Raw genomic sequence first — 20553 nt, 5'->3', positions numbered from 1 at the left:
TGGTAGGCCAGCTTTCTCCCCTTACTGTATTTGCCCCAACCTCACTCCACGAGTAAAATTGCCATTTTCTTGCAACAAGGTTACACAGGACATCTTTAAGTAACATAAAAACAATGGTTTACTGTTAGGTTTTGTTTTAAAATGTTTCATTCTGTTTTTGTTTTATTTATTTATATTTTCTGCGAATTACATTAACATTTTTCAATAGTGAAAATGTCCGTGAATGCGAAAGTTCTGGTTCAGTTACCTTTTGCATCATTATATTTGTTTGAACTGTCTGCTCGGACTGACGTGATTGTTAGGGGCGCCAATGAAGACGCCGGTCCCTTTAAGAAGGCAGTGCCTTCATGAGCTCTATGCTTATTGGAGCATTCACAGATCAACACGTCTGTATTTGGAGGTACAGTACTAGGAGAAACCGATTTCCTCAATGGAAGCAGGCTACCATTATATTAGATACGCTGTGTACGTTCAAAGAGGACATGCGTTTTTTAAATGTCATTTAGAAGATTTTTGCTCGGTGCCATCTTCTGTTGTTTCTATTTGCTTTTTTATCTTACAAACAAGGTGAGAATTTATGTATCCTAATTATTAACAGTAAAATTATATTGCAAATTTGCAATGCTCGTCGTAACGATATGTGCTTGGTATTGCTTAGACCTTTTCTCTTTAGGTCTACTTAATTTGGTGTTCGTGGGGTATGCTGTAATAAAACGTGCTGGTACGGCATGCACACAGCCATGTTTATACTGTTTAACTAATTATTGTTTAGCATTTGCCGTCCAGCTTTCTTAATTTATTTATTGCATTCCATGTACTGCTGATTTAGATGTATCAGTAATATCAGTGAAGACTCGACACATCACATCCGTCAGACAGAAGCGCGCCAGCAGTAGCTTGCACCAATATTTACAAAAGTGACAGCAGGATGCTAGGATATCCAGGATATGCGGGGTGCTTTCGTATCCCCAGCACCGCCACCGAAACATTTTCTTGTTCAAATTTTCATTCGGTAAAACTAGTGACTACATCTGTTTTCACTCAATTAAAAACACATTTAAAGAGTGCTACACCAGGTTTTAACACCCATTTATCAGCACTAGCAACATTATAAACGATCCCCATTTAGGTTTTTTTGTACAGTAATATAATTCTGGGATATAGAAATTACAGCTGAAATGTTGCTGTTGCGCCTTGATTCCTAATCACTTCCTGTGCTGTAGTTCTAACACTCCAGTGGCCCATCTGTAATCAGACCATGTGACCTGCCGGGATGCAACAATTTAGCAATAGTGTTGTATTTGAAATAAGATACTTGAATAAATTACCCAAAAAACAAACAAACAGGTGAAGAACCAACCTGTTCTCAGTACAATAAAAGTGAAATCAAAAGTACTGTCAGTAAAGCTTACCACATTGGTACAATCTGTGTACAGTAATCCTTCATAAACCAGACGTTATTGGCTTTCCAGTTGGATTACATGTTTGTGTTGTAGTTAAATTAAGATGCAGACACGAGCTTTCGCTTTAAAGTCTTTTTTCCACTTTGTCACTGAACTAAAATCAAATGCTTCTGCTATTTTTTCCCCTCTACTGTTCACCTAACATTTTGCAGGAAACATACCAGAGCATTATGACATGGAAAAACTCAATACTTGTTCTATACTGTTTTTTTCTAATAAATAAATAAACACTTAGGACTGACTTCACTAATGAAAACGTTCTTATTGGTGCATCTGTAAAATTTCTATACATAAGACAATTTAAACATTTAATGGCCACGATTGAACCTTTTAAAAAAATGAAGTATAGATGACTCCAGAAGCTATATTTTGCACACGTGGATTCGTTCTTGTGGGGATCACATATTTGCTACAAAACAAAATCCTTTTTAAGAGATTATATATTACTGACACAGTGTGTGCGCATATGAACAAACAAACAAACATGCATGTCCATCTGATAAATAACCTTTTTCTGAAAAAGTCATTCCTATTTATACTCATTGTTCTATCATATTTGTATACACATGTTGGTGTTTTTTGTTTAATCTGTGCTAGTATGTTTGTTTTAAAGAGACATTATTGTTCCGTGGGTAGTCAGCGTGTGTTCTTGGCTGTTTATAAAGTTAATATTGGAAAGGAAATAAAAATGACATGACTATTAGTGGAGGTGGCTGCAGAGGGTTTCCAGCAGTTTTTTTTTTTTGGCTAACTTTTCACAACAACTTCTGTAACAAATAAATCAATATGGTTAACATAGTACAGTATAATGTATTGTATAAACATAGACATTTTCTTTGCTACATTATCCAGCACAATAACATTACTAAACATAATATTGTCTCCCTTTTTTTTAAATACACAGGAAAATACCCGTAGTTATATGTCACTCTGTGAAAGTAGTTTTTTGGTGTTTCAGTTAATCTGTTGTTTGTTTTCCAGTATGTCCTGTCTGTCTTGAAATTCACGTACCCCACCCTGTTTCAGGGGTAAGTAAAAATAAAACGAGAAAAAAAAAAAAACATTGTATATAAAAGCTAAACCTCTCTTTAACCTAATTTTTTCTCAGGAAGTTATCTATGCATTAAAATGATGATTTACTCACAATTTCTTCTTCATATTCAGGTTGGTCTGTTTTAAATACCCCTGTAGTATTGCTGGATGTTGGATGCTGGTCTCTGTAGCTGCTCTCTCAGTTTTATGTCATCATCATCTGTACAGTATTGCGTAAATCAGTCTCCACTACAGGATTCGGGCTTTTAAAGAGGAGAGGCTATCTTTGTACATTTATCTAATATACCGTACAGGAATGGAAATAAGACTTCAATTGCATAGCAGTTTGATTCCTTCCTAGTTTTACTATGAGTTTAATAAGACACACTGGAACTTGTTCCCAACACACTATGGCTATTCAGGCTTGTAGTGAAACCTGGAATAGGGGAAACTGCTATGCAACAGGAGTCTTATTTTCATATTTTCATTCCTGTATACCAATTACTTTGTTTCAATACACCTAGGAGTCTTAATTGATCTACACATTGGTGAATCTAAATACCACCACCCTTCCCCTCTAACACATTTCTCTGTGTATTGTATTTCTGTTGTATTTAGAGATGTTCAGATGTTAAGTGGGGAGGACCGGCCAGATTCATTTACCGTTGAAGTTGAAGAGCTGCAGTATTTTGACAAAAAGTGAATTTAACATCGCAGTTAGTTTGCCCAGTGAAGTGAAGCATAGGGTTATTTCTTACTTCAAATGTTTTTTATTTTTAATATCTGTGATAAAATGAAAGACGCGTTTGTCCGAGATCAGAGGAAAGTAAAGCTGGTGTGTAGATATGTTGCCCAATATTGTGAACAAATGTACAATTTGTGTCTGCTTTTGTTTACAGGTGGCAAACATTAGTGGGAGGATTGCTACTAGCTCTCTCTGGGAAGCTGGGATGGGTGGAGGTCCACAGCATTTCTAGGTAGCGATTACAAGGCGAATTAAAGTAAAGTACAAAGTTGACAGGAAAAATAATGCTTAAGGATATTACATGCATCCTCACAAATTATTTATATATTCTTTTTTATTTTTATTTTGAGAGTAAATATATGGTAGATACTGAAGTATATAAAAGAACAGTCCTTCCTAATGTATGTGATTCTGAGCAATGTGACAGCTTGTAATTTGTTTTGAATCATTAGGTCTGCAGCTCTTTCTTGGCTGCCTGGTTCTGTCCTCTTTGTAGGTAATATCTATGCAGGCTCCAGGGCATTATCCAGACTGGTGAGTGCAAATAAACAACTGGAATAGTTAACTTGAATGTGCTGCTCATCACCAACCCAGTAAAAGCAGCATTGTTCCATATGGCATAGCTTCTTAAGCATGTAACATTATTTCTAAACCCATGAGGGGGTACTACACATTCAATATTCTGGTTTAATAACACTACAGAATTTCTATCTTTCTGATAGAAAACACAGCGGTGGGCATGAGCGAGTGAAATTCTGTTTAAAACAATCAATACAAGTGTGGTAATGTCCTTTGTAAATTGGTAAATGCATGGAAAAGCAGGTAATAATACAGTCTATGTTTACCATGGTACATGTTTATAAGGGTGCTGTATGTCTGCTAAGGGTGTTTAAATTGGGTTTTAGTTTACTCCTAATGGTAGGATTATATATATATATATTAGTTTTAGTCAAGTGTACTGAAGTTTTGGGTTAATTCTGATTACTTTTAATTATCTGTGTTTGCTTGCAGCCAATTCCTATCTTTTTCACACTTTATAATGCATCTGAGGTGGTTACATGCTTTATCCAGAAGCTGACACAGAGAGAGGTATGTTAAGATTTGCTTATTTGTTGTTTTTTTTTTGTGAATGTTTAGATTAAAAATAAATAAATAAATAAATCTGATTCACGAAAAATAGTCCATGTACTGTATCTGTCAGATCCAGTTTTTTTTTTTTTTTAATTTAGTCATTGCCAATTATTATTATTATTATTTTTTTTTTTATTTTCTCCCAATTTTGGAATGGCCAATTATTTTATTACGGTCGGCTCACCGCTACCACCCCTGTGCTGACGCAGGAGGGCGAAGATGAACACACCCTGTCCTCCGAAGCGTGTGCCGTCAAGCCGACCGCTTTTTTTCACACTGCAGACTCACCATGCAGCCACCCAAGAGCTACAGCGTCGGAGGACAACGCAGCTCTCGGACAGCTTACAGGCAAGCCCGCAGGCGCCCGGCCAGACTACAGGGGTCGCTGGTGCGCGGTGAGCCGAGAACACCCTGACCGACCTAACCCTCCCTCCCCCCGGGCGACGCTCGGCCAATTGTGCGCCGCCCCTTGGAAGCTCCCGTCCTCGATCGGCAAAGGAATAGCCTGGATTCGAACTCGCGACTTGCAGACTATAGAGCGCATTCTGCACTCACGTGGAGCGCCTTTACTGGATGCGCCACTCTGGAGCCCCCAGATCCAGTTTTTAAATAAGATTTTGCAGAGTTAAATATTATTATTATTATTATTATTATTATTATTATTATTATTTTCTGTTTTTTAAACAGGCCACATCTTGGATGAAACTACTAAGGTATGTGTACTTATTAATTACTGTGTTATCCATCCCATTCATACTGCATGTTTCTTGCTGTTTTCCCCAATACAGTAATCCGTCACATAACCGCCCGTCACATAGCCACCCTAACTGTTTATCCGCCATGATCAACCTCTTCAGCAACGTTAGTTTATTATTGGACAGAGAAGATTAGTTCAGAGATTGTAGATCCCACCAAAGTTTTCGTACACTCTGTTGTATGTGCTCTGTGCGCTGCCATTGCTGGTAGTGTCACGAGAGCTGTTCATTGTGTTGATATGTAAATAAATCCTGTTCGCCTGCAGGGTGTATCAACACAACCTCTGTCTCGATCTCCAGCCTGCCACTCAGCAGTGAATGCACGCACACACACGGCAGAAAATGCTACTCTGTCACAAGCAATAATACCCTGTATCTTTCTAAACAAGGGAGCTCCCCAATAAAAGCTGAATCTCAAAACAATAACCGTGTGAATATAGTAATTGTTCCAGCTGTGTATAATGGCATTTAAAACAGGATTCATTCATCTTACTTTTTATATATCCGCCTTACTCTGGTCCCACCGCAGTCGGATATGCAACGGATTGCTGTATGAATGTTGGAAATACAGTCTTGACTAGCCAAACTGACAGTGGGTTCTGTTCAATTGATTAAACCAGCTGTGGATCTAAATGGCAGAATTCAAGTAAGAACCTTACTGACTTGTTTCATATTTTTACAGAAAATAATAAACTAAGGAGACTCACAGAACAGTTGGATGTTTGATGTTTATAATCTTGGGTCCTTATTCATTTTTTACACAATGGCAGTACGGCATTTCGACAACTTGAATCAACCCCAGTAATGTCTGAATACTTACTAATGGATTTCTACAACAAAGTATTAGTTTTAACTTTAAGCAAAACATTGGAGCAGCCAAGATCTGCAATTCTTAGGCTTATGTAGCTTTCTTTTTGGCCCTATGAACATATCAGTATTATAAAAGCATGACTTAAATATAAGAATAATATAGCGACCATCCCTTTGAGATATGTTTTACTTAAACTAATGTATACTAAATCTACACTGCTGACACTTACAGAAAGTACCCGGGGTACAGAAGTCATTTCCCAACCATTAAGTTAAATCTAAAATTATATGTTTTTTATTTACAGTGTAATGCTTCTGCTAACATCAGCTGGGTGCCTGCCACTGTATGACCCACAGGTGAGTCCTCCATGTAATGTATTTACAGAGCTTTGCTAAACATGTGCCTCAAAACACAAAACCAAAGGCGTGTGATGCCCATTATGTATATGCATGATGACAGGACCTGGTACACCTAGTAGATCTTGAGTAGGTACTGCTGTTATGTTTAAAAAGCAAACTGACTTACTGCGTTGTGGTTAAGACCTGATATGGCACTGTAGCCCTGCACAATGAGGAGGCTGACTATGAGGAAGCACTCGGTACATTATTTCCACCATCAGCCAGCAGAATTAGGGTTGATTTCAGAGAGGACTTCCCTACATGGACATCCTTATATAAATGAATAATCTGAATGTTGAAATGTTACTGCATCTTGAATTGGACACGAATTGAAAAGAAACTAGTTTAGTAGGTAAATATTTTTTAAGTACTGTAGTTAAATTATGTTTAAATACCTTGTTCCACAGCGTGCATGTATCTTTTTAGTTTGTTTCATTCCTTTACAAAAATAAAAGTAAAGAGACAAATTTCGATCATACAGCCAGTAACAGGTAGTGAAAAACCCAACCTACATCTTAAAGAGAGTGTTCCTCTCCCATATCTTGCTAAACTACCCAGCTTCCATTTTCCTGTACACTTTAATTAAATGGTCTCTGATTATTTTCCATAAAAATCCACCTGGTGGAGCTAAAGTCTGTTCTAAGTCTACTATTAACTTAGTTTTTTTTTTGCAAAGTTATTTATTTATTTATTTATTTTTATTTTTTTTTATTTTTTGCAGTTTGATCCAAGTGGTTATTTTTGGGCTGTGATCCACTTTTTATGTGTAGGTATGTGACTATCATTATTATTTTTATTATTATTATTTATTTTTCAGAAAATGTCTTATCTGTGAAAAAATATAGATAGCCAACATATCCTACTTTGTCACAAATACAATTCTACTTACACCAGTGAAAGGCAACTGCAGAAAAAAAACAACTGTGTAGTGGTTCACAATATGACGTTTTATCTAACCATGTCATTTTGTGTTACAGGGGGATACAAAGTGTTTAAGTGTTCAAAATCCAGTTTGCTAAGGTAATTATTGGTTTTGCACCTTCAAGAGTAAACAAAAATGAAAATTATTTATAAAAAATAAAAATAATTCAGTGTTAATGGCAGTTACACAATTGCATGGTAATTATCAATAAGTGATTGTATAGAACCATTATTCTAGTTGTGTGATAACTGACATAAACAGTAAGAAACAGCTTTGACTAGCCTATTTTAGTTTTTAACCCCAACCTTCCTAAAACTACATAATGATTAAAAAAGGGAACAAAAAGTAGCTTCTTCACAGTAAACATACAAAGCAATGTATCTCCTGTTTTCTCTTCAATATTGTGACATTCAAGATACCTGTCATTATTTATTCATTCATTCGTTGGTTGCATGCCAATTTGTTTTCCTCCCAGTGTGGAACAAACTTTAAATATTTATGTGGCCTGGCACAGGCTGTGCTCTATATTGGATTCTGTGTTACTGTACTTTGGCTGTCCCTTTCCTGAGGCCTAATTCTCACTTGGTGATAATCTGCAGCAACACATCTTTTAGGCTTAATATATAGGAACCCAGAATTAAACCTGAGGAGAAAAGAGAGGTTATCCTTTTAAAATACGACACATTCTCAGGGTCAATGACCAAGTATTTTGACTGGTACACGCAAGTCTTTGAATATATTATTGAAGGGGATACATACTGATCCATAGCGGTACTCACTACTGGCTCTTTCATTTCAACCTGATACTTAATTACTCAATTGAACACTTTGTTTAATGGTTTAAGATCAGTTTGCAACAAGGCTATGCGCTGCTTAATTCAAGAGTAAATGGTTGGAGCAAAGTCCAGGGCTGGAATGGATTGAAAAAAGCCTCATATTTTCTCTTTGTTAAATCTTTTAGCAATATAAGACACAGTCAGTTATTTTGTTTGGGGTCTTAGGTGTCCTCTAGTGCAAGTAACCAGTAACACATAACAGGGTGTGCAGTAAGACATCTCTTAGCACAACCCTGGGCACGTTGTGAGGCCAAGTGCCTTCAACTACGCAGAAGGGCTTGGTTAGTCCTTAATATTTATAATGCTGCAAATAGACACTTTTTAGTGGAAATGTTGTTTCATAGTAAATGCATAATTTAAATATATCATTTAACCGATATGCAAAACAGTACATACGCTATACTACTTGAGTTTCTGGATGTCTATTTTTGTATTTTTATTTTACAATTTTTTTTTCAACGTTTATTAAGTGTTTGCAGGCTACAAAAATTCCTAACTGGTAGCGTTGTGCAGGCAAAGCTGGGCACTTGGAGTAGTTTTCTATGTTTCAATGTGTCCTTTCAACTTTCTGGATGTGGATACATTTTCCCCAAAATCAACTAACCAGGCCCTTTTACATCCTTACATTAGTGTGGCTACTTGATATTGTACAGTGAGCTATTTGTATTTGTCTCTTTGATTTGCCTGGGGTCATCACCTTCTATGCAGTACAAACTCATGAACTATAGCATAAATGTACACATATCTCAAAGGCATGCTACAATGCCATATCAGGTCACGTCTTAATGACAACGCAGTAGGCCAGTAGTGCAATTATTTTCTATTTTGCCTCAAGTAATAAGACACCCTGTGAATCAGTGCTGACCCAGTGCTTGGTGGATGGGAGTGCCGGCAGCAAGATATTCTTTGTTACTTTTTAATATATTTGTACAGTAATAAGTTTGCCTTTGAACTCTTAGATAAGACTATTCATAGTAAGATTTTTTTCATAATTTTTTCCATAGTGACCTTGAACAGCAATACATCAACTATGTTTTCAGGTAAGCTTACAGTATCTTTCACACAGATAATGAATGTCCTTCTCATGAGAGAGTGTGGACATGTCAAAAAAAAAAAATAGTTCCTAGAGACAAACGTGTTGTTAGTTGATTTTGATATCCAGGTTTAATACAATACAATTGCATCAGTGGTTTGCGTTTCCTATTAAGTAGATGCAAGTATTGTATTCCAATGCCCTGTTCCATTTTGTAAATTGTAGGTTATAAGGCGGCAAGCTTGCTGTCTGTTTGTGATGGATTAGTCTGAAGTAATGATTGGGGTCCTGGAGTATTGAACTGCTTGTGAACTGCTTTATAAGACATCTGGTGAACAACATGTTCTGTTTGAAATATCACAACTGGGTATGAAAGGGATTGGCTTTAAAACAAAAAAAACAAACAAACAGGCATGCTAATTATGATGACGCTGTGAAATAGTCTGTAAACAGGCTCTATTAAAAAATAATAGTTTTAAAATACAGCACAGACACCAACTTGCATGAAAGCTACCAACAATACCTTGCCTGTGCACAGATTAAACTCTACCATGAACAGCATGTGATTGCAAGTAAAATGGTCTTTGTTCCTGTTGAAGTCTCTCTTAGTTTCCAAATCTTTTAATGACAGATACAAGATGTGTAAAAAAAATATGGTGGTAGATCCCTTTGGTCAATTGCAATGAACCTGAGAATGTAGTCCTTAATTCTGTACTGAGTTGAGCACTAGCAAGTACAATACTATCTGTGGATCATCTCCAGCTCTTTACTATCTCAGTTCAGCTGATTCAGCATTTTTAAATTTTTGTCAGTTTTACGTAAAGTATATGGAAAACTACAAAGCGATATGTAATTCAATATATTGATATAACATTATTCAGCAGGTTTCATTCGACTTTATGAAGCAAAATTAGTAAATTTTACAGGATGATGCAAAACTAACTACACTGGTTGGAATTTAAATTCATTATTTGATTTAAACATTCAGAATTATGTTTATCGTAAAAATAAAAGTAAAAGCTTTGTTTAATAGACTTAAGAATCACTGGACTAACTTAATACCTTGTTTTATAGTCCTCTAGGGGGCAGATGACTGATATATTGTGTTTTTTGCAATTGAGAACATCTTAAAACCTACCGGCAGACTATCTGGGGCCGCTTGATTCATTGCAGTTGAAACTTTACTGGAGTATATCATTAGCACTGCCCTCCGTACTGATGAGTGGATCATCCACAGTTAGTACTCTGCTTGTTTGTTGCAACTGGCCATGTAGGTTTACCCTTTTCACTGCTCTTTTTAATTGCTATACTGTGGTTAAATCTCATTTGTACTGCAATTCATAGCCCCTAGATGACAGGGCAGAGAGGCATGCATATTTTAAAACTTATTGGGTATTGTCTGTGAATAGTGACTAACAGCTGCAAAATTATTTATTTATTTATTTATTTATTTATTTATTTATTTATTCATTCATTCATTCATTTTTGCAGTGTTTTGCTGTTAGCTTTTTCTGCCCATCCCACAGGTAAGAGTCACATGCAGTAGCTTGTACATATGCATGCATTTGATTTCTGAAGTTAAAACGTGAAATAATTTATTGTATAATTCACTTCTTTTGTAGACAGATCTTCCTAGTGAAAATGACAGGAAATGTTCAAAGTTGTAATGTGTATTAAATGAGTGGTCTGTAAGGGAAAGTTCAGCTTCTTAACAGTTCCAAACTTGACAATTGCTTTTAGCTGTGAGGTTTTGAACTAATTTGAACTTCTGCTCCATAGATCCTATTTCCCAAGCCATCTGGCTGTGATTTAATGATAGAAGTCTTCCACTATAAATCTTTACCGTTTTGCTAATTCACCTGCAATCTCAGAATCGTGACAATGGTTAGCTGTCTTTGTTGCTTGAAGATCTCTTCTTTTAGAGTGCCCCTGATTCAGATTCTCACATGTGATACATTTGTTTTGTCCTGTAGGTGATCTGTTTGGTGCCTTGGAGTTCCCATATCTTCACTCTTACAAGTTTCACAGTGGCTGTTGTGCAAGGTAAGAGCCAGATGAATACATCTGGTTTACAAATTGACATGATAAAAGTTTGAATTAAATCTTATTTCACAACGTACTACTTCTGTTTTACTTTTTTTTTTACATGTATCTGTTCAATTCATATCTATTTAATTCCACATACAGTATGTAATCATATCTCAGTCTTTTTGTTTTTCGACAGACTTCTGACATCCAAGATAGTATATGGTCTGATAACATTAGAAATACAATCTGTGACATATTGCTGTTTTCACAGTCCAAAGTGCTGTAAAAATTAAATCTCAGATCCTGAAAAGTTTGTCAATCTGCCGCCACTGCTACCACATTGCTAATATCTCATAAACTTTTGGTGACTTCAGATTGTCAGTGTTATAGAAACTCTGCAGACAAAATGTAATGGCACCCTTCACTTTGACCATATAAGGGTGGGTCATGTGACTTTTTGGTTTCCAGGTAATAAAGACCTAATGCTTTGAGATACTAGCTTCATACTTGGTACACATTCGGTACACTTTCTGTGGTTCTCCAATTAAAGTTTGATTGTGGTTGTCATACAAGAAACGTTTCCTGCCCAGTTTTTTTGCAAAGCCGCCACTGTGTCACAGTCTTGCATCTCAGAAATTTTAAACATTCATATTTTTCAGGGTTAAATAAACTCCTCATGTTAAAAGTTTTGCTGACCATGAAATTGACCTCTGACCTAATGTGGCTAATATCCTGAGGTCATGTGACTTTTGTCTTAGTGTTGTGTTCTTGGGCTTTCATACTTAAAATCCATTACCAGTGTTGTTAAGTAAAAAATAAAAAAAAAGCCTTTCATTGCTGCATTGTTTTAAACTCTGGCTGTATCAGTGACACAGACCACCTGGTTTGACGTGCAGTCTTTAAAGTCAATACACAGGAGAATTTGATGATTTAGGCAGTGTCCAGTGAACTGTTTCAGCGCCACATTGTTTGAAACCTCTGGATATACAGAGGTACTGAATCAGTAATGCTGATCTTTTTCATATTTCCATTTTACTTCATGTTTACAAATCATTTGATCTGATATGACAAACACATTAGATTATGCTACTGGGTAAGCTTTGTTTGAGTTTTTTCACAAAAACTTCCATTTCACATTTATGGTTGTTATGAAAGCAACTTGTCTTGAAACAAAGTAATTAGATTAGAATTTACAAGGCATAAAATGAGAAAAGCAAATCAATGTATAAAGGCACCAAAATGTGAATTATGTTGTCTCCTGTAAAGAAATTAAATGTGGTGTTCTCTGAAATGGCATATATTTTCATATATTTTCCTCAGTGGTGTTCTGGGATTCTTTGTCCTGTTAGCCACGGTGAGACTGAAGAGCAATCTGCCTGTTGAGCACTGTGCAGCCTGGGTTTTCTTGGCGAAGGTAAGGAAAGTCCTTTGAGTCTCAAGGCAATACAGGGTTACAGTCTTGCAGTAAAGGTAAATGGAAGTGCAAAATAAATATTGAAAGGGGAGGGGGGTATTAAAGTGCCATGCTGTATACTCACAGAAGTGCATATACTATACATTGGTACTCGGTGGAAACCTCAGCCCAAAACGTTTTTTTGTTTTTGTGCCTTTTTAATGGTGAAAAGGATAAAAGACAAGCACACCTTCTGTAAACCCACATCACAGCAAGCTTTAAATCCTGGTTAAAAATACACCACTGTGTTCTAGTTTAATACATGGAGAATCAATGGTCCAGATTTACAACGAAAAACAAAACTCAGTGACAGTGCTTACGATATAACTTTTTGGTTGTTTGGTTCTAGTTTTGTAAAATTAACAGGTGTTTTACCTCTTTAATAAAATAGGAGTTAATTAAAGACTGGAGTAAACCCTTTGAAAATACGGCCTACCATCCTTTATAGTATGCCATAAGTGTACCTGTGGGATTCCTCCGAATGACACACGCAGAGTCAGGTTTCAACAGAAAAGGTACAACCACAGACAAAAAACCGATGCACAAAACAAAAAGACGTACTGTCACTTTAAAACACTATTTACAAATTGACAGGCCCTGAGAGGAGTGCATATTTACAATTCCTGGTCCTTTAAATACCACAGTCCCATGCTTCACCAGTCCTTGGCAGCCGAAAGGCAGGAAACAGCTCTGCTTAGTCTGATGAAAAACACACAGAAAGGTTAAGGCTTTTATCCAGCACCTGCATCTTCTCTCTCTGTCCGAAGAACACTGTCCCGACCAGTGGAGAGGCTGCCCCTTTTATATACCTTGGCTCTGCCCCGTACCTGGTTACCTGGTCTTGGAACCGGGTGTACCTTTTTTCCTCTCCGCCAGCCTCCTAGCAGGCTGACCTCTAATGTTAACCCCGTAGTCGCCAGCGCCTGCTGGATGGACAGGCCCTCCATGTTACCCCTGCTGGTGGGAGGTAACCTTTTCAGTGCAGGTGGGGAGAATTTGGAACCTGCTGATTTAATTGTGCTTAAACAAAAACATGGTACATTTTTAGAAATGCCACAAATACTGCCCTCCTACTTAGGACGTAATGCTTGGGTACAACTGTGCCCTGTTTGTCCCAGGCTATAATGGCTGCTGTATATATTATTGGCAGTAGGTGGTGATGCCTAATGCTGTTATAGTGCAGACTTCTAAATCGCCTGAATGAACTTCTGGACTTCAGTATACAGAACGTGGGTAGAGGTTTATCTACAACCTCAGACCAGTAAAACCTTAAAACCAATGCTTCCACAATTGATAACATAATATAACATTGCTAAAGGCATTAGTTATACTGTTTTTGTTAAAGTGCTGAAAAGTTAAGAACCAGCACTTTTGATACTCTGCAGTAAAGAACAGTAGTTCTCACCAGGGTCCCTGTCTTCATCCAATGGGGCTGTAACAGTAAAACCTTAGTAGTTACAGTCTTGTGAGGGGATGTAACTCTAAAACATGACTTATCTACATTAGAAGCAGAAAAAATGTGTCCCAAGGACCAGAACTAAAACTGGATCTAGATTATTTTCATACATTGGTCCTTTCAGGGGGAATGAGCTAACTCTGGATATTAAGTCAACATCAATTATCCAAAGTTTTCAAAGGAAAATTATACATTTGTTTAAGGTTTTGTCAAAATTTGTTCATTGAAACTTTCGAATAACTACTTATGTTTTTGTAATGCTAAAGCATCAAGGTTTGCTTTAAGTCAAAATGAGACCTCGGTCTAGGTGAATAGTTATTCCCAGTTCAAATTCTTTAAAAAAAAAAAAAAAAGTGCTGGGGATTAAAAACGAATCTGCCATGGGTTGTTTGAAAAGAACAGTTATTATATAAGTGTGTGTTTAATGGAATGGCGTCCATCTGGTCTGTCAGTGAGGGATAGTTCTGCCTGACCTAGTGTCGTCCCCTTGTGATTGGAGTTCTCCCCAGTAGTTGGAATGTATCCACTGTGGGCACTGAGTGTCCTGAGAGTAAGCATGTAAATAGCTGTCAGCAAGCATTTCACAAAATGGAACATCACACATAACACTCAAAAACTAATAGTCCTGCACTAGGAATTTGATGTATTGCACACACTGGTCCCCACAGATAATTATTCCTACCTATTGATTACCGGTACTTAATGGTTATTTTAGTTTCCAGTTCTCCCTCTGGAGGTGTAGAGCTAGGACATTTGAAATTCCATAGTGCTTAACAGCTACATTCCGATATACACAATATTTATGTTCTCGCTTGCAAAAACTTGTCATCTGGACCACCCTATTGGACTTAAGCTATTCTGTTTCATGCCGTAAATCATATATACTGCTGTACTGTGTTTTTGTCAGAAGAGCTTACATTCTCTCATTTTCACTGTATAGTATTTACAAGCAAGGTAAGGCTCTGAGACACTATTGTAGAACAATATTTGCATGATGTGTGTTTATTGTAATAATTTGTAGATTTATGAAGCCAATGTATGCAGTCTGGAATTGCATGTTTATCTCAGTAGGGATTCTTTATTATACGGTAGGTCATAAAAATGCAATTGGACAATGGTAAACTATAATTAAGCCAATATAGCATATTGTCCAGATCAATCTCTAGTTCTAAAAGCCGCTAATGAAGAGTCTAGAATGAGGATGGATTTCTTTGCTAAAGCTGCAGCCGAGGCTATGACTGGAAGAATAGCCCCATAGTCAGGAGAGAGGGAAAGAAATGAAACGCTACCTACAAACACTACACAGTCGATTGTGCAGCTGAAAATTGATTATCACAGGTTTATTATGAGGCTGGTTCAGCCTGGCACATCAGTGCTAAATTCAGATGGAAACTATGCCTGGCAGGCTACTGATTGATTAAATTACAGCTCTGAAAGCAAAATCATAATACAGCTGTCATGAAATATTGTATTGTCCTCGCATAGCCATCACACCCAGTACAGATTTAGAGTGAGGATCTTGTTCTTTTCTGTCTACAAGCAGTTGAAAACAACGTGGCTTGGTTATAAGAGCTGAGGACTCTGCAGGTCTGGCCATCTGTTGGTCCTCTATTACAAGGTATTAGCTAATGAAACAATCTTCAGTGCTGCCAGAACTTTCCTCAATGCAATGACATCTTTCTAATACATGGTTTTCCCCCTCTGTATTCCCATGCTAAAATAATTAATTGTTTATTCTTAGATGAAGGATTGATCTGAACCCACATCCTGTTGTTTTTGTGAGGAACAACTATTTTATCTATAGGAATAAACAAACAAAACAATTATGTTTCTAAGACGTAACTAATATATATATATATATATATATATATATATATATATATATATATATATATATATATATATACAGTATTTAAAAGAAGGTGGCATTGTGAAATTGTAATTAATTAAAAAATACTTAACTAATGTCTAGTGATGATACATTTGTTTAACTATTAGTACAAAATAAAAAAAATAACAATAATACATTTTGTAAAGAAAAGCCTTTACCATAAATACTGACACCCATTGAGTGTAAAATTTTGGTATAATCAGTTGAATTCAAAATTGGCTTATGCACCAAGAGCCAAGACTTTTCCATTCTGTGTTAAAATATGTATGTAGCCAATGCATGATATCAATAGTTATGGCGAACTGAGATGTATTTGTCATTTCACTTTTGGCCTTCCTATATAGATTTGTAGGCGCTAAAAGGATAAAACATTTTAAAAGAAACAATTAGGGTCTATAGACAATAAAAAAGCAACGTTTGAAATATGTCGTTATCCTCTTGGGGAATACATATCCCTGCTATTGGGATATAAGGTGGGGGGGTGTCACCCCTTTGTTTTTTTTTTAATCTAGATAACAACTAATTAAGAGAAAAGCTGTTGGACCACTGTAACCTACCGACTGTATTGTGTGAGTTCTTGATATTTATTGATTGGATGAAATCTTGGAAATTGTTTAAAAAAATAAAAAAATAAAATGATGTACTTGTTGTATAATAAAATATATACTTTGTGGTCATTCATTCTGCTGTGAGTGTTTGTCTGAAGTTATGGATTCCTGGTAAACTTAAACAGTGAAACACAAAAGTTATTTAGAAAGAGGGAGGCTTATAAAAGGTAATAACAAATAGGAATGCTAAAACATTTGTGTTTGTAAAAAAAATAAATAAAAAAAAAGCCTTGCTGTTTAATTAAGGGAACTAAGGGGCTGGCTTCTCAGATGAGAATGCTGATAAAAAGATGGCAAGCATTTTTCTTTCATGGAAAATTGAAACCCTGAGAAGCACTGTTTTCCTAGCAATTTAAAGAATGCTAATATTATTTCCATTACATCACTTTTCAGACACTGTAAACATGCCATAAAACAGACTTCTGACAGACACCCCTGCTTGTGGTGGAGGACAAGAAGCCTGACATCTCAGGCCCTTTCAGCCAACGGGGCTGGGAATTGTTTATTTAAAACAAATTATAATTCAGACTGGAGGAAATGAAATGTCTTCGCACACACACATACACACAAGCAAGCTGTAAACATAAACCATTTATAATTTTAAAATAGCTGAATCTGGGGCATAGTATTGGTTTATATCCATGAGTGATGTGTGCCGATTTTGTATGAGAAGATTGCATGTAAGTCTTCCCAAGACAGCAGCTGGCTTGGTCGCTGTTGAGTTGTTGTTTTTTTTTTTTTTTTTTTTTTCGCGAGTGTGTTGCACTTTGACACATTTGCTTTCATTAGCTGTATTTCCATAAATGTTTATGTGCGGAATGTTTTCTGTGGAAAGTTGGAGTTGTCGTTTAACCCTTTGGATAAAAATAAGTCAAAAATAGTATGTGTTAAGGCATGTACCTTTTAAAGACATTTTCTGTTGTCGGTTAGAGTCACTGTCTTTGATTACAGAAAACAAAGAACAAGCTGTGCAAAAGGTCAGTTGCACCAAGGTCAACCAAGAAATGCAACTTCAGATGTTTCATGAATAACCTCTATTCTATTGGAGTTAATTGAGCTGGGTTGGTTGGTTTCCAAACACCCATGATGTGTCGCTCAAAAGAAGTACCCATTGAGTTGCATCTTGGCCTGTCAAGAACATCAGGAGACATCCATGTTTTATTGGAAAGTTCTATTCTTAAAATATGTCATTGAGCATATATTAATGTTGTTCTGAGAAAATACAGAAAGGAAAAAAAAATACATGGATGATTTTCTATCTCCCTTGCTGGAAATTCCATTTATGTTACTTTAAAAAAAAAAAAAAAAGTCATCGTTGTCTTACTGTTGGCAAATGCAGCACTTGTTTATTTACAAACTCATGTATATTAAGATGAATGTCCATCGCTACAGAAATTGAGGACTTGTCAGATTTAAAAATCTAACATTTTCATGGAAAAAATATAATAACAAAGTGTAAGTTTTCCTCACTCCTAAAGTTAATCTCCTAAAGTAAAACAAGAACAACTAAAGGACCATCTGTACCAGTGCAATGTAATCTGGAACATTTTAAGAAAAACAGAAAAGTGTCTTTTCAGCATGTTTTTGGAGTAGTACAAGTGAGTGATGTAGGCAGCAAAGTAATTAATGTGAATGTTGCAAAAATGACACCATGCATTTAAAAACCCATGAAGCCTGCTTTGTGTTACATCTTCATCCTGAATGCTGCCTAATCTAATTGAGTTATCTTGAGAAGTTCCTAGAATTGCTGTTGCTAGATTAAAATGTGGTGTTGTGCTATTAGTAGTTGTTATTGCAAGATGAAGACGAATCATTTTATCCTTATTATCATTAAATAAATACATCTGAATCCCAATTATTATAGGAACCTGGATTTTGCCTGTGTACTTGTTTTCCATGTGCAGTGCCAACAAGCTAGTAGTTTTGTTTGATTAATCTGCTGTAGTAAGGAGAAATAGGTCAATAAATGTGTCAGACTTTACATAGACACTACTAGGGTTTTAGCTGAGTAGACTTCGGAGTGGCTGTACCACTAAATGTAAGTTCAGAGTACGATGTATGATGTCTTTTAATTTATAGGGGCATTCATTACTTATGCAGCAAAACGCACATAGGTTTTTCATTATACTGACAATTATTCAATTCCCAATTATTAGGGAATTGAGACAATGACAGTGCTGTACTCAATGTCAGAAGTACTGCAGCTCAGTCAATTGTTTTGGAAATGCAAGAAGTCACCGATAATTATTATTTCTGTCCGTGACAAATTACTCAACGTGCTTTGCTCTTCACTTCAAAAAAATCTGTAAATGAAAAGAGCTAAAACATGTTAAGAGGGATCTAGTAATTGACCTGGTTGGGTTTGTTTTGTTAAGATTGATATTCCAAACGACTATCTTTCCCGGCAGATGCATTGTGTCTCTCGCTTGGCAGACCTGGATGTTGTTTTTCGACATTGACAGACAGAACATGTAGGGGTGATGTTATCATTTGAGACTGACCAGCTCTAGAGAAAAGGTTTCATAGTCATTGTGGATGTTATTGTATCGCAGAGAGAATGTTTTGGAGCTCTGAGCAGATTTCTTTTTCCCCAGACTTTGTAGAACGTCCAACATTTTGTGTGATTAATGTACAACTGCTCAAAGTGCCCCAGTAACCCCAGAAAGTCTATGAAATGTTCCTTTTAAAATTTCCCTTTTTTAAGTTTAATAATGCAAAAACAATATATAAGGTCAAAGTAACTTATAATTAAAGTACACTATGAATGTGGGATTTCAACAGCACTATTCTTATTTAATAAAATAAGGCATACATTATGATTACTGCACAGTGGAAAATGCTGTCCAGCATCTTGAAAAGTTACATTTTTAATGCATTTCTGCTATGCATGATCTATAGAATTGTGCTGCCCTAAGTCCCTGTCGATGGTAGCTAAGATGATTAAGCCATTTTATTTTGATTAAAAGTAGTTTACAACAGACAACAAATAGATTCTCCAAATACATTTAGAGGTAAAAATGTATTGCCTGAAATTTGTAGTACTTAAGTGACTGTCATGTCCATGGATAATAATTAGCACAGTAACTGCTTAAGTGTCTCACGCATAAAAAAACATGTGGGAATGAAAGGATCAGCCATACTTCTACCTTTTTTTTGAGAGTTAATTTTACACTATTACAAGTTATCCATGCAATCCTAATAAAACATAAACCCATATTAGCAGTAAAGACACGACTGTTGAGAAGAAAAAGAAGAACAGAATAATGCTTTTGTGACCAGGTTTATTTTTTAAACACAGCAATATAGTTATATAGTTTCCACCTCAAATACATGTGTGAACATGAGATAAACTGCTATACACAAAATACAATTTTAGGAGAATGTCTGCATGCAGGTTTAACATTATATAGGCTAACATTGGGTGTGTTATATGCAGGGTGCTCCTTATAATCTTAAAATTATGGTACTTTTTTACTGAAAACGTGACACATAATTGGAAAGGTATTGTTTTTAAAAAAAGTGCGTGTGCTTTCTTCTACACAACAAATTAGGCGGGGTCACCTTGTTCAAGATGGTGGTCAGGTTCATCCCACGAGGCCTCAATTTCACCATAGTTGACTGTGACAGCCTATGCTGTGTGTGTGTGTGTGAAGGCCCACTGTGCTCCTCAACCCAGTTCATGATCCCCCTGGAGCAATGGAATATGTATGTTTGTGTCTTCTAAATCTGTAACACTGTGTCCTGTTTATATTCAGGTTCTGGCAGCTGTCTTGTCCTTGTTTGTCTTTGACATTGTTGTGAACATACCAACAGTCTGTTGGTAAGTATGTCTTTTTTTTTTAATCGTTTGACTCTTGTGTTTGCTATTGGCTTGTAATGAATCGTTAAAATAACCAGCAGTATACAAACTGCAGTATGACTGTTGCTTTTTTTCTCCCAAGAGTTATTCCTGGTCAGTTTGTACTTATTTCCTTCCCTATAGAAAAAAGAA

The 20553-nt window shown here is 36.2% G+C and overlaps 1 protein-coding gene across 4 annotated transcripts in view; it reads left to right on the top strand.

Moving 5' to 3' along the window:
- The first annotated feature begins 356 nt into the window (after positions 1–356).
- The window catches only part of LOC117400443 (transmembrane protein 241-like), a 32587-nt gene continuing 12390 nt past the window's right edge, over positions 357–20553 (top strand). Inside the window, exons 1-13 of one of the 4 annotated variants that reach the window (XM_034920582.2) lie at positions 357–567; positions 3395–3472; positions 3693–3774; positions 4252–4329; positions 5059–5084; positions 6242–6293; positions 7057–7105; positions 7313–7355; positions 9098–9133; positions 10618–10652; positions 11100–11169; positions 12475–12568; positions 20318–20382. In XM_034920582.2, coding sequence (XP_034776473.1) covers positions 431–567; positions 3395–3472; positions 3693–3774; positions 4252–4329; positions 5059–5084; positions 6242–6293; positions 7057–7105; positions 7313–7355; positions 9098–9133; positions 10618–10652; positions 11100–11169; positions 12475–12568; positions 20318–20382 — 845 coding nt within the window. In that variant the 5' untranslated portion in view covers positions 357–430. Of the gene's footprint in view, positions 568–2444; positions 2492–3394; positions 3473–3692; positions 3775–4251; positions 4330–5058; positions 5085–6241; positions 6294–7056; positions 7106–7312; positions 7356–9097; positions 9134–10617; positions 10653–11099; positions 11170–12474; positions 12569–20317; positions 20383–20553 lie in introns of all 4 variants that reach the window. The other 3 variants (XM_034920581.2, XM_034920580.2, XM_034920579.2) reach the window with 3 other exon arrangements.

This window comes from Acipenser ruthenus, chromosome 4, assembly GCF_902713425.1.
Source record: "Acipenser ruthenus chromosome 4, fAciRut3.2 maternal haplotype, whole genome shotgun sequence".
NCBI lineage: Eukaryota > Metazoa > Chordata > Actinopteri > Acipenseriformes > Acipenseridae > Acipenser > Acipenser ruthenus.
The sequence above is the reverse complement of the archived record's forward strand: the minus strand, read 5'-3'. Positions and strand labels throughout refer to the sequence as shown.